Source organism: Globicephala melas, chromosome 9 (genome assembly GCF_963455315.2).
Source record: "Globicephala melas chromosome 9, mGloMel1.2, whole genome shotgun sequence".
Classification (NCBI taxonomy): Eukaryota; Metazoa; Chordata; class Mammalia; order Artiodactyla; family Delphinidae; genus Globicephala; species Globicephala melas.
In genome coordinates, this window is record NC_083322.1 from 46335064 (window position 1) to 46348323 (window position 13260).

General features: G+C 44.9%; 1 protein-coding gene across 2 annotated transcripts in view; it reads right to left on the reverse strand.

Moving 5' to 3' along the window:
- Window positions 1–13260, reverse strand: part of CHN2 (chimerin 2) — a 332632-nt gene that overhangs the window by 30353 nt on the left and 289019 nt on the right. The window contains exon 7 of one of the 2 annotated variants that reach the window (XM_030857427.2): window positions 10228–10305. The exons of the other annotated variant lie outside the window; for it this stretch is intronic. Coding sequence (XP_030713287.1) covers window positions 10228–10305 — 78 coding nt within the window. The remainder of the gene's footprint in view (window positions 1–10227; window positions 10306–13260) is intronic. 2 annotated transcript variants of the gene reach the window in all.

Sequence of the window (13260 nt, forward strand, 5' to 3'; positions counted from 1 at the left end):
GCACTCAAGGATCTCATCTACAAGAATAAACAGGCAACATAAATAATTATCCTATGGTAGGATACTGGAGAGAATAATAAATTCTTCCTGAGAAGGCTGGGGAAAGAGGTATTTGAACTGGGTTTTTGAAGGATGGATAGGAGTTCACTAAACTGGGAAAGATTAGGCTTATGGGGAGCTGATGACGTTGACCTGGAGAGGCAGATACTCGGGGAGAACATTCCAAGAAGAGGAAACAGCACAACCAAAGGCCAGTGAAGGTGGGTTTGGCTTTTTAAAGGCATTCTTTTCGTGTAGGTCATGCAAAAAAAAAAAAAAAAAAAAAAAGGAGTGGCAAAATTCTTATCTGGAACACCTCCAATGGATGAAGAAATCACATGGGAAATAACATGCCTTGGGGTAAAAATAAAAATGCAATATTTAGGAATTAGGAGAGTAGCTACAGTGTTTACCATACATTGACAAAATGGAAACTGGTCTACCGGATGCTTCAGGAAATACAGGATACGCTAATCACAGATTTTCTAAAATTTCACTTCTTGCCATATTTTAAAAAATAATTAAGCATATCAAGATTGCATTTAATGCTTATTAGCCCTGCTCATATTTACCAACAACCTTTCCCATCAGTGTTTCCCCACTGCCTTCCATCTCATTTCTTCAGCCAAACAAATGCAGGCAGACATTTCTGAATAGCAAATAGCTCCACTTATTGTCCCCACAAATACACATTCCCCAGAAATATAGCAAAATGGGGACACAAGGCAATGTAAAGTTAGTTAAACATTATTTTAGGTCCACTGCCTAATTTCCGCTTTGTGATGCGACGTTTATTTTCACAGCTGATATATCGTTCAATTTTCTTTTGGGTTCACAAGGACAATCTCTAGACAGGAGGCTATATGTAAATGCTGAGGGTACGCTCTCTGGATCCATTTTATTTCGGATTGAGTTATTATGTTTACTCTCCCAATGAAATGCCCCATATCTTGAAAAGTCACTGATCAGTTTTTTCCATTCTCTGAAGTTTATTGATTTTCAAGAGTATCTTTTCAGCAAAAAGAACATTTTGCAAACTTTAGGGCAGTAACTAAAATACCCCAGACAGGAAGAAAATACCCCAGACAGGAAGAATGTCTGTCCAAGACTATTATACTGGGCCTGGTCTGCCTGGAATTCAAAAACCACACCAAACAGAAAAAGATGATATTACAGGAGATAAAGTCTGTTTGACAAATAGCCCAGGAATAGCCACTTAGGAAAAACAAGAGCAAGAAGAGTTGTCAAGAAAAATCTCAGGCGTTTAGCAAGTATCCCCCAACTTGACTTTCTAAGTGAGCAGGATGTTATTTGTCTCACATCTGCTGAATCTGGAAAGCAGTATTCTCTGGTGGTTTCATAACAAATATGTTTTGATGGGTCAGTGTAGACACCGCCCAAGTGTATAATCAGCTCAGCCCAGGTTCTAGACCATAAGAAACAGAAAGTGCTATGTATGATGTGCTACAGTTGAGAAATTTTGCTTTTCCTTATCAGTGTACATCAGCGTTTCTCAACCTTGGCACTATTGACATTTTGGGCTGGATAAGTCCTTGCGCATTGTAGGACAGTTAGCATTATCCCTGGCCTTTACCCACTAGATGCCAGTAGCAACCCCTCAGCTGGAACAACCACAAATGTCTCCAGATATTGCCCAATATGCTCTTGGGGACAAAGTAACCTTGATAGAGAGTCACGGGTATAGACTAAAACCACATCACCTCAGTTTGTCATTTTTATTACTCCTAATAAAATGAGAACTTTATTCTTTTACTTTGATATGGAAAGGACTCTGGATCAAAGGCAATTTTTTCTTAGCTGCTTTCTATGCAGAGAAGAAGGGGCTGGAGATGGCTAAAGTCATTTTCAGCTACAAGTCTCTGGGTTTGGGGCTCATCTAGTCTAGCTTTTGCCCAGTTACCTGGGCGGCTGGAGGACAGGTGGCTTGTCCACGGTCACCCAGATGGTCAGCAGCACTTGGCCTCCTGATCTCAGCCAAGGGTTTTTCCTATAATCGACTGCATTTCCCATCATCATGTGACATTGAACTTGTGTGAGAAATTAGGTTAAACTTTGGACTTTTCCCTCTTGCAAGATCAGATGAAATACTGGCCTTGAAGTGAACCTTTTCAGATGTAGGGAAATAGCCAAGGGGAATCACTGGGCCTGTGACTGAAGACTCTGGGTTTTCCTGTGAGGGCTGCTGAGCAGACGCCGTGGGACAGCCGGGTTTCTCCACCGTGGCACCACTGACACCTCCCCCACCCCTCCACCAGATGCGTCTATTCAGCAGCTGTTCTAGTACATTTAAAACAGGATTTCATTTCTAAAACACTGACTGCCACAAAGCGTTTTGGGATTCTCCCCATTGCATATGATGAGATATCCTTATGCTGGCTGACTTCCTCTCAGGTTGATGAGGGCATCAGCACCAACATCCTTTGACACTTCCCCGCTCAAAGACCGCCAGGGCCCCCACTGTCAACTGCAAGTTTTCTCAACCTTGGTACTATTGACATTGGGGCCGATAACTCTTTGTGGTGGGGACTGTCCTGGGCCTTGTAGGATGTTTCGCTGCATCCCTGGCCTCTGCTAGATGCCAGTCATGAGAATGAGAAACGTCTCCATTGCCAAATGTCCCCTGGGGAGCAAAACTGCTCTGGTTGAGAACCACCTAGCAGGGGAAGAGCTCACATTCTGTTTTTTTTGTTTTTTGGGGTTTTTTTGCGATACGTGGGCCTCTCACCACCGCGGCCCCTCCCGTTGCGGAGCACAGGCTCCGGACGCGCAGGCTCAGCGGCCATGGCTCACGGGCCCAGCCGCTCCGCGGCATGTGGGATCTTCCCAGACCGGGGCACGAACCCGCGTCCCCTGCATCGGCAGGCGGACTCTCAACCACTGCGCCACCAGGGAAGCCCAAGAGCTCACATTCTTACGTCACCACCATCTTTCTTGTACCTGGCAGTGCCTGGCACATAATTGGTCCTCAGTCTGTATTTGCTGAATAAAAAAAAAGAATGTCTAAATAGTTAGCTCTTCTTAGAACTTATACCCAACTAATACGTACAGTGATCACTGGTGGTTTTTTTTCTCTCCACAAAACACAAAAGGAGTATTTCTCTAGACTTAAAAAGCCAGAATCAGCCATTTAGTCATTTAGAATAGTCCCTTGGAATGAAATGTTCTCTGGCATAAAAAAAACTCAACATAAAATTAGTAACAACTGACCATTTTATATGGGCCAGACTTGTTAGTAAATGATTTACATTTGCGGAACACCTTGGCCAAGCCACTTGCCTGGTGTGTGGCCTAAGCAAGGAGTCTCTGTTGGGTTAGCTGTCAAAGCCTATTTTCTTTCTACCAGGCTCTGCTGGTTTGTAAAGGATTTACAATGACAGTGTCCCAGTATTTACATAGAAACATGCCAAGGAGGTATAAGATAAGCTTTAGGTCAGACCCTGGCAGGCAGAGAAGGTACTCACCTATGTGAGAGCCTCGTCCAAAACTTGTTTCCTCGCTTGGCCAAAATCCCTGCCATGAATGAAATTCCATTGCAGAAAGGCATTGTGCCGCTTGTGTCAAGAGGACTCATTTAAAACACGACTACTAGATTAATTTAGCTGTCATTTTCATGAACAAGCCCTTTTTAAAATGAGCACGTACTATCTGTGGAGTAATAGTAAATCTTGGTGAATCAAAGAAGAAAGGGTTTTCGTGCAACCTACCAGGTTGCTTTGTCAGGAAACAGGTGATAGTTCAAATTAACCCTCATGTGTAGCCAATTTGTAGAATGCAAAGCCTCCAGATGACATGGAGAAGGAGAAGCTAAGATCTAGAAACTAGGGCTGGCAGGTCTCAGCAGGGAGGTTCCATGGAGTAACTCGGCAGATAGGAGCAATGGAAGGGGGGCAGGAGAACCAATCCAGGGGAAGAGGGTGGAGAGTTTGCCAGACACAAACCTCATTTACTTCCCAGGTTTGCTGAGGGCTAGTCCTAGCTCCAAAATGGCACAACAGCAATGGGTACACTTTGTAAAAGATGGAACTAAAAGAATAGAGACTCTTCCTTATACCCAAACAGATGACAAGACTAACTTGTGCTGCAGAATGCCCAGGCTCTCAGATACTGATATAAATAATAACATCGAGGCTCAGAGTAGCTTCGTGACCTCCTTCAAGCAGAACCCAGTGGAAAGATTTGGACTTTGATGTGAAACTTTAAGTGGAATTCTTCAAAACAAGGAGGAAAGGATTACAGCTGACATCTCCAGGCTATCTAGCTGGGAGTTACAATTCACACATAACCTGGGAACCATCCATCCTCCAGACATCCTATAGCCCCATCCGTGTATTTATGGGGAGGGGGTGACCTCCATGGCCAGACTTATCTGAGCATAGTAGACACCTGGTCTGAGTCAGGCTACTCCGATTCTCTCTCTGGAAATTTAGAATTGGGATTTTGTGGCTGGTCTTCGTAATATGTAAACCAGGGAGTTACCATCAGCCATATCCTGCAGACCATATGGACTAAGATATTTTTGTGCAGGGAGAGAACAATGAGAGTAGAAAGCAATGAAATGATGGGAAGGGAGGGAGAGAATGGAAGAGAGGGAGGGAGGGAGTAGAGAAGGAGACAGTGGGTCCAGGTGTACCCCCAGCTCCTGCTTCCTCCCTGCCTGAGTTCTGAGCAGTCCCTTGGGGGCTCTATGAGGCCTGCCTATTATTTCACTTAAGATGGTTTCCAAGGGTTCTATTATTTGAAAATAAGGGGTTTCTAATAACTATAACGGGGAGCCAAGCTACAGTAGATAAAAATGACTCATCTTCATAGCACTTTGAGAGCAGAAGCCTTATTTTCTTCATAAAGCCCAGTATTTCCAAGCCCATTTATTCCAGTCTCACTCTGAGTCCCTCATTTTATATTCAAGGTGATGAAGTTAGCCTTTCCCTGAATTGTTCCTTCCGGACTTGCTTCTGCCAAAACAGCCTCTTCTGATTATTAAACAAAAGAAACAAAATAAAACTCACAACCGCTTCTGAAGTGATTTCTGCCTGTGCCAAAATGCAGCTGCGAAATCCAACCACCCTTTTCCCCAGGCACACGGAAGCGGGACCAGGACAGGCAGGGACCCCTGCATGCCCGTGAGAATGCAGGGTGGGCAAGATATCGGGGGTGAAGTGCTGGCACATTTTATGAGGCCAAGAAAGATGAGGAAAAGCAAGGGGTTTGCACGTGGGAAGCAAACATGGCTTGTTGCAAAGCAAATGACCACCAGATTGATAAGAATGCAGAAGCTGATGATAGGCATAGAAACCGTCAAGGAGCCACAAAACCCAAACTGGGAGGTCGTGGTGCTGCCACACCCTGCCACACAGCCTCAGCCTCCTGGACTTCTTGTCCTGGCCCCCAGAATCTTAGGGGTGGGAGGTGCTGCACGAGCACACACGTACACACAGTGTACCGCAGGAAAAGGATTCTGCTGGTGTAGCCTCGTCTATGGAGGGGGGGGGACGTAAAAGGGCAAGTTGGCAACCGTTTAACTTAAGCCCAGTCAAGGCCACTTTTGAGAGTCACCACACAGGAAGCTGGGACAATAGGAGTAAACTGGGCACGTGTCTCCCCCGCTTGCCTGCATATAAGATACCGGGTAGCACTGTTGGTGACCCTGGCAAGGACCGCTACCCACCACCTGGAAGGACTGGAGCACAATAAGCCCCGAATGAGGGCAAACTGTGGGACGGGGAGTGAGGAGGGAAAGTGCAAGCTTAGGTAGGCAGGGTCAGGAGATACCTACTACACATCCTGTCAACATATTCACTGACAGTCGGCTCTGGGCCAGGCCCTGATTGAGACACTGAGATTTCTGCAGGAAGTACAACAGACAAAAGTCTCTATCTCCACCCCTTTTCCCCCACCCAGCAGGGTCTTTCTTTCTGATAAGGGGAAGGCAAACACATAAATACATGTGTACAATGTCAGCTGGTGATCAATGCTATGGATGAAAGTAAAGCTGGCAGAGGGTTGGGAAAGGGATGGATGGGGATAGAAGAGGATTGAAGGGAAGATGGACAGGGGAGGCCTGGGGGAGGGCTGGGGGAGGGATTGGTGGGATGGGTGAGGTGAGGTCGGGATCGGGTGGTCTGCTCTTTAACGTTTAGAACTTTCTGGACCTTTGCTCTCCGTGCATATTGCATATAGGGAGAGAAGAGCGCCCCTGAAGTACCTGGGTGGAGGGAGAGAATTCAGGAAAAGGAGTGAGTGATGTACACACACATGCAGATTGGGAAGGCTGAGAGCGTGAGTGGGCTAAGCACACAGAGTGCCAATGGGTCAGCAGGCTGTGGCCACCCGCCCCGCCCCAGCTGACTCTCCAGATGTGCAGTGAGCAACTCTCTCTCCTGGATGGTATCTTCCCTGTACCCTGTTCACCCTTGGCTCATTTCTAATTCCAAGTTCTGACTCACGTCCTTTGCACTGCCTGGAATGTTCTTTCATTTTTTAATTACATCGTGCTGAGAAGAAGAAAGAGATGATAGAAAAAAGGACAGGAAGAAGTGAAGGTAGAAAATAAGAAATACAGAGACAGAGAAAGCTAAACATCAGAACTCAAGAAAAATGAGAGACACGAAAAGATGAACAATAAAGTAATAATAGTAGCCAACCTTACTGGGTGCCAGTGACCTTGAGTGATTTACATGTATTCTTTAAACCTTACAGCACTCCCATTTTACAGATGAGGAAACTGATGCTCAGAGAATTAAGGTCCTTGCCAAAGAGCACTTTGTGGCCAGGAGTACCAAGCTGGCCACAGCTACCTCATCACTGTGCTAAGTGGGGAAGGAAGGACAGTTATCCAGACTGATGGGGCTGCAGAGTTCTCGAGGGTTTCAGAGCTCAGCCATAAGGTGTTCTTAGGGCAGATCCTCTAAAAAGAGAGCTAGTCTACCTACGGGAGAGTGCCTCTTTCAGTCCCATGGATAAACAGAGATGCGGACATAAAACACGTTCAATAACAAAACGGCTTTTCTATATATCAAACAGTTTTCATTCTAGAGAGGAGTCTGCTAATGTCATCATTCCTTCAACAACTACTCTTAGTTCCTAGTATGTACAACTAATCCTGAGAATTTAGGATTTAAATCAGCAACAATCGCATTTGTATACAGTGTTGAAAAGTATATAATTACTGCATGAAATGAGGCGCAACTTTAATTTGCTTCCGAAACCTTTTGTTTCCAGAGCTGAATTTCAGCTTTTCCTAGACAGGCTTTGTTTGGAAAGCAAGGGCAGTAGATATGCCCTCAGGAGCAGTGACAGGAAGCCTTCTCAAAGAGCACAGCGGGAGGGGTTCCAACCTGTACTGTGTCAGGAGTTTCCATTCATTGCTCTTTTTTAAAATTGTAAGTATTGGATTTTTTTTTTTAATTTGAAGTATAGTTGATTCACAAAGATGTGTTAGTTTCAGGTGTACAGCAAAGTGATTCAGTTATATTTTATATATATATGTGTGTATATATATATGTATGTATTCTTTTTCAGATCCTTTTCATTATAGGTTATCTATTCATTGCTTGTGATGAAGCTCCTGGGGAGAGTGAGGAGAGGGCTTTTTACCCGGGGAATAGTCCTGACTGGGGCAGAAAATCCTGTTCTGAAGTGAGGCATCAAGATCTGCTGGCAGATTGACTCTCTGGTAGGAGGCCTCTAGGCGAGAGTGCAGACAGAGCCTTGCAAGGCTCATCTGTTGATAAGCATGAAAATGTGATTATTTGTTCTTTTTAAACACTTTCTCTATGCCAGACACATAATACCCTCCAATAATAACCCAAATTACAAATCAAGAAAGTTTCAGAACAAAGCCTACTAGAAGTTAATATAAATAAAAACTTACTGCAAATTTAAGATATAAAACAGATTCCAAGCAGATATCAGGGGCCTTTGATAAGACCTTTCTTTCTTCTGTTAGGTCAGTGGCATGTTACTAAAACCCCACTGCTCTATTTATAGCAGGGACCTGCTTTTAGAATGTTCTTCTACAGACCATGCAGAGTTCCCACTTAAAGTTGGTTGGGGGGTGAGGAGAGGGCTGAATGAGGCGGGGATGGGGAAAGGAGTGACAGAAAGAGCCATCCCTCCTCCTGCCTCAGCCACTCATTCTTAAGGACAGTGGCACGAGCAGTACCATTGAAAGCCACAGTCAACTGACACAGCGACTCAAGGGTCTGTTATGTCTCAAAGATGTCTATTTAAAACACGGAAGAGAAACGCTCCTGTCTGGCTTGTCTATTCCCCTCTAACGACCTGTCTGTTCTCTGCCTTTTCTTCTTTTAATAGCAGTAAGTTAGAAGAGATATTGTTAATAGATATAGTTAATAGATACTGACTTTTAAAGCAAACATTTAAAAAGCTGTTGGTGTTTTTTAGTGATAAATAATTAATATAGTTCATGTTAGCAACAGAACTATTTAAGAAAATAAGATTCAACTAACGTTTTGTTTTAAATGTGTTTATGTCCCATGCAGAGATCTAAGATTTAAAAGGACTGAAATTAGTTTTGAAACTATCAGTCAACTAAATACACTTGGGTATTTTTCACACCAACTCAGACAGAGTATCTACAGAGAGAAGCTAGCCCGTGTAAACACATAACTGCATAGGGCACAATTCCAGTTGTACCTCAAAGCCAAAAGAATCAGAATTTTCAAGAGGAAGGAAAAAAAATTTGCAAGGCCAAGATCCCTCCTACCATTCATGGTAGCGCATCTATAGGACGCAAAAAGTCAGGGATTTCTGCCAGAAGTCAGAACAATACAAAAAAAAAAAAAAAAAAAAAATTAGGGTAAAGAGAGGAAAGAGAAAAAAACATAAATTAGACCCGTCTCTACTCAGTGATGCCCCAAATTAGACCTGTCACTATTCAGTGATGAGAGACATAGCGAAAGCCTTGGCATGGATGGAGACCTATCTAATGCAATTCTTCACCCTCATGCTAAATATGGAGAGCTGAATAAATTCCACGCCTCAGGTCAATTATAGCATGCAAATGCCTGAGCTGCTTGCTTTCTAAAAACAGAAGCAGGGCAAACAGACCAAACTAACACAAATGTATATTTAATAGACACACATCTGTCTGTAGGAAGGATAGGAAAGCAACAGAAAAAACTAGGTCTCCCCGGTCACTTCTGACAAAGGGTTATCTAGTTCCAGTTGTTACTCGGGCTACCGGCCCTAAGGGAAACGAGTTTTTAAAAGAGAATACAGTTTACATTTAGCTGCCCCTGTCTCTTCTTTTCTTCCTGGATCCCTCATCTCCGCTCTCTCCAACTTCCAGACTGTCAGCCCATTTGCTGGGGTAAAACCTCTAGCGCTGTCCTGTCTCTCCTGCACTCAATGGCATCTCAAGCCAGGCAATTTGGCATCAGAATCTCCTCCCAGAGCTTCTTGGAAAACACATCAGGGCAAAGGAAAGAGGCGTAATTTTCTGACAGCAGGCCGTTTCTACAACTGCTAGTCTGAAATGAAGATAGCAGTATTTCCAGTTTATAAATTCACATGGGAAAATCCACTTAAACCGCCACCAGCTCTCCGTATCTTTTTGTTTGGGCTGGTGAGCAGGACCAAGGCTGTGACCAGAAGGAGATTGGTAAGGCTGCCAGGGTGCCCCCTGCACCCAGAGCACAGACAAAAGCTACTGGATGGTATCTCCTGTCGTCATTTGCTTTCACAGCTGTCTACACATAAACCAAAAGAGCTAGCATCCCCGAAAACAAAAGACAAAACACACAATGTGAAACGGGCAACTGTTTTCGCTTGCTCAGAGATAACAATATTCTTTACTGCTACTCCCAGCGGAAAAGTACTGCTTGATATTCACCAGATGAGCTCTAAATGCCAAAGACTGGGCATGCTCTGTTTTTCTTTCATTGGACGTGGGAATGTGAGGAGGAAATGGGCCCAGTTCTCCGGAGCTAAGTTAACATACATATAGGTGTTTCTAAGCATCAGCATTGAGCAAAACTGCTTTCTGAAATCTCCCGTTTGATTTGATTCAAAGCAAGTAACTAAATGTGGAAAGCAGAGGAGTTTGCCGTCTCGTTACTTTACCATCAAAGACCAGGTGGAAAGCATAAACTGGAGCTATCTACCTGCCCTTTTATAACAGAAGAAAGAAAGCAGAGGCTCCCTTACCTTAAAGTTGTGTGTCTTCTCATAGTTGAAGTGGTTGTCGTTGTGTGAGAGGGCGGCCCTTCGGACCAGGGAGGAGATCTGTGGACAGGCAAAGAGTTTGAGAGGGGGCCAAAGAAAGCTGCCTTTGACTCCCACCTTCACCCCCAAGGCCACGGCCAGAAGCTCCTGGCGTTTCCTGCCTTGCTTAGGCTTGCGAACCACAGCACACTTTTTCTCATTTTCCAGCCACAGTTCCTCGGAGAACATAGTGCCCGGACCCCAGATCTTTCTAGCTTCCTCTACGGAGCCTCGGGAAGCTCAGAGCTGTCAGGTTTTTTGAACCGCGGCTAATGTTAGGCAGCAGATTAGAGGCAGCTGTGTCCTGTCTGCAGAGGCCTGGGGCATGTGACCTGGAAGGGCCGCTTTGAGTGATGGAGGGGGCTCTGCATCTGAATAAGGACGGGCCTGTTTTGTTTTGTGCTATTTCTTAAGGCCGACGTGTGCCTGGAACAATAGCACACATTCATGAGCGTGGCACCCCCCAGAAGCTGTATCCAGTTAGCCACAGAGGAACCAATGCAGGAGGCAGGGGCAGGCAGCTTTATTCCTCCTGCCACAGCTCATTGCCAAGGAGAGACCTCAAACACTCCTTAGCATATTTCACACACACACACACACACACACACACACACATACACACACACACACACACACACACACACACACACACACACACACACACACACACACACACACACACACACACACACACACACACACACACACACACACACCAGCTCTGATGTTCAAAGCCTGAGGCTGTATCCAATTATTCTGGGGCTCTGAACCCCATCCTGGGCTGAATTCCAGCAGATTAAACCTTTAAACCCTAATGTTTAATCTTATAGGGGATAAAGCCTGCGTCTCTTTTTTTTAAAAAAAAAAATCTGCCCCAGCACTGGAAAGCTTAATTTTTATTCTTATGCACGCATTAAATTAGAACAGTCTGACCACTGAATGAGGCATAAGAGAATGGTATAGCATTTCAGCTCTGGTTTCTGCAGTCAGAGTTTCAAAATAAGAGGCAGGATGTCTTGCTCCCATCCTGCCTCTTATTTTGGATACCCCCATCTTCCCCCGACCCAACCACAAACAGCTCCCTCCATACAAAGACAAGATTCCTTAACTAAAACCAAAACATCATAGTTTTTTTCTTTAAAAAATTTTTTTCCGTGTTAATTCTGTTAGTATCCAAGCTAATGCTCTCCTTGCTCTTAAAAGCATCTGTTTGATGGTCTCCCTTGGGACCCTGGTTTTCTGGTCCCAGGTCTCTGCATTAATAGAAGTGAGGAAATCATTATGTCTTAGGAGTACTCCTAATCTGTTGGCAAAGTTTAATGCACCTAGTGCCAGACAGTAAGAGCAATGCTTTTGGAACTAGAAAACAAGGACATAGATGGTTGGACCATGATGTAGATGGGACTGTCCATGAATCTCACCCCATCCTCTGTGTGGCCCCATGTTCCAGTGCCTCCAAGCAGCCTTGGGGAGAGTAATAAAAGATCAATCTTTTCCTTGTGTAATTCTTTATTCCTGGCAATTACTGTCATTCCAGCTTGGTTCAGAAGTCCATCTTCTCATTTCATCCTCTTTTTACTTTCAATAATAATAACAGCCAAGGGCTTCCCTGGTGGCGCAGTGGTTGAGAGTCCGCCTGCTGATGCAGGGGACGCGGGTTCGTGCCCCGGTCGGGGAAGATCCCACATGCCGCGGAGCGGCTGGGCCCGTGAGCCATGGCCGCTGAGCCTGCGCGTCCAGAGCCCGTGCTCCGCAACGGGAGAGGCCACAACAGTGAGAGGCCCGCGTACCGCCAAAAAAATAAATAAATAAAAATAACAGCCAACTTTTACATTGGACTTTTGAGCACATTAACTTATGTTATGCCAGACGAGATTCAGAATGTGTTAAGTGCACTTACTCATTTACTCTTCTTATGAGTATGTAAAACAAGACTTTTATTTCCATTTTGTGGATGAAGAGATGATGACATCAAGAGGTATCTCAGGGACATGCAGTGGGTTTAAGCAGCAGAGCCAGGACTAGAGCCCAAAACATCTGCATCCAGCACCCGTGCTTCTGAACCCCATGTCCAAGCGCCTAGGTAAGCCGTGCAGGGCTGCCTCCTTCACTTTGTCTTGCCAAATGCTTTATCTGAAATATTGGCCAAGTCTGGCCTCTCCTTACTATTCTTGCCTCACAATAACTCAGACCCTTGATATCTCCCCAGTCCACCTTATACACAGCTGCACAACAGCTGCCTTAGTCCAGTCACCACTCCACCTCTGCTCAGAAAATGTCAGTGATTCCCCGTGGCTTGACTGTGTCCTAGCATTGTGGGTTTTTCATGAGCTCATCTCAATCTATCCATCTTATTTATTTCCCTATACTCCCTGCCACAAATGCTACAAATCTTCTTCTCCGACATAGTCAACTTCCCACCTTGGTAGTCTGCTCTGTCCTTTAGCATTTTCTAGCATCATTTCCACATCTACATATCCACCAATGTTCACATTTGAACTCAGATGCCACCCTCTCCAAAAAGACTTCTCCAGACTCCCCACTGTAGGCAAACACTTTCCTCTGGAATCCCACAGTGTTTTCCTCACATTTTTCTTATTGCACTTATCACTTTACTAGAGTGATTTATAACAGGTCTTATGGTCTGCCGTATTGAGAACTCTGTGTGACATGTTCTATGTCTGGTTCACCTTTGTTTCCTCCTCCAAGAGAGTCTAGTAAGATTCCCTGCCATAGTAGCACTAAATAAGCTGTCGAAAGCACTTATACATACAGGAAACCAGAGTTACGGAGGAAGGTGTGCAAAGGTGGTGCATGGAGTGGGGTCTCTTGCCCCATGCATCCCCATGCTTTAGCTTCCAAGGGTGTGAACCTCCAGGGGCCTGCCCTCCTCATGGTCTCCACCACACTCCTTAGCCCTCCTTCCCATCGCCCAATCCTAAAGGACATCTGCCACGCACAGGGATTGACTGAAGG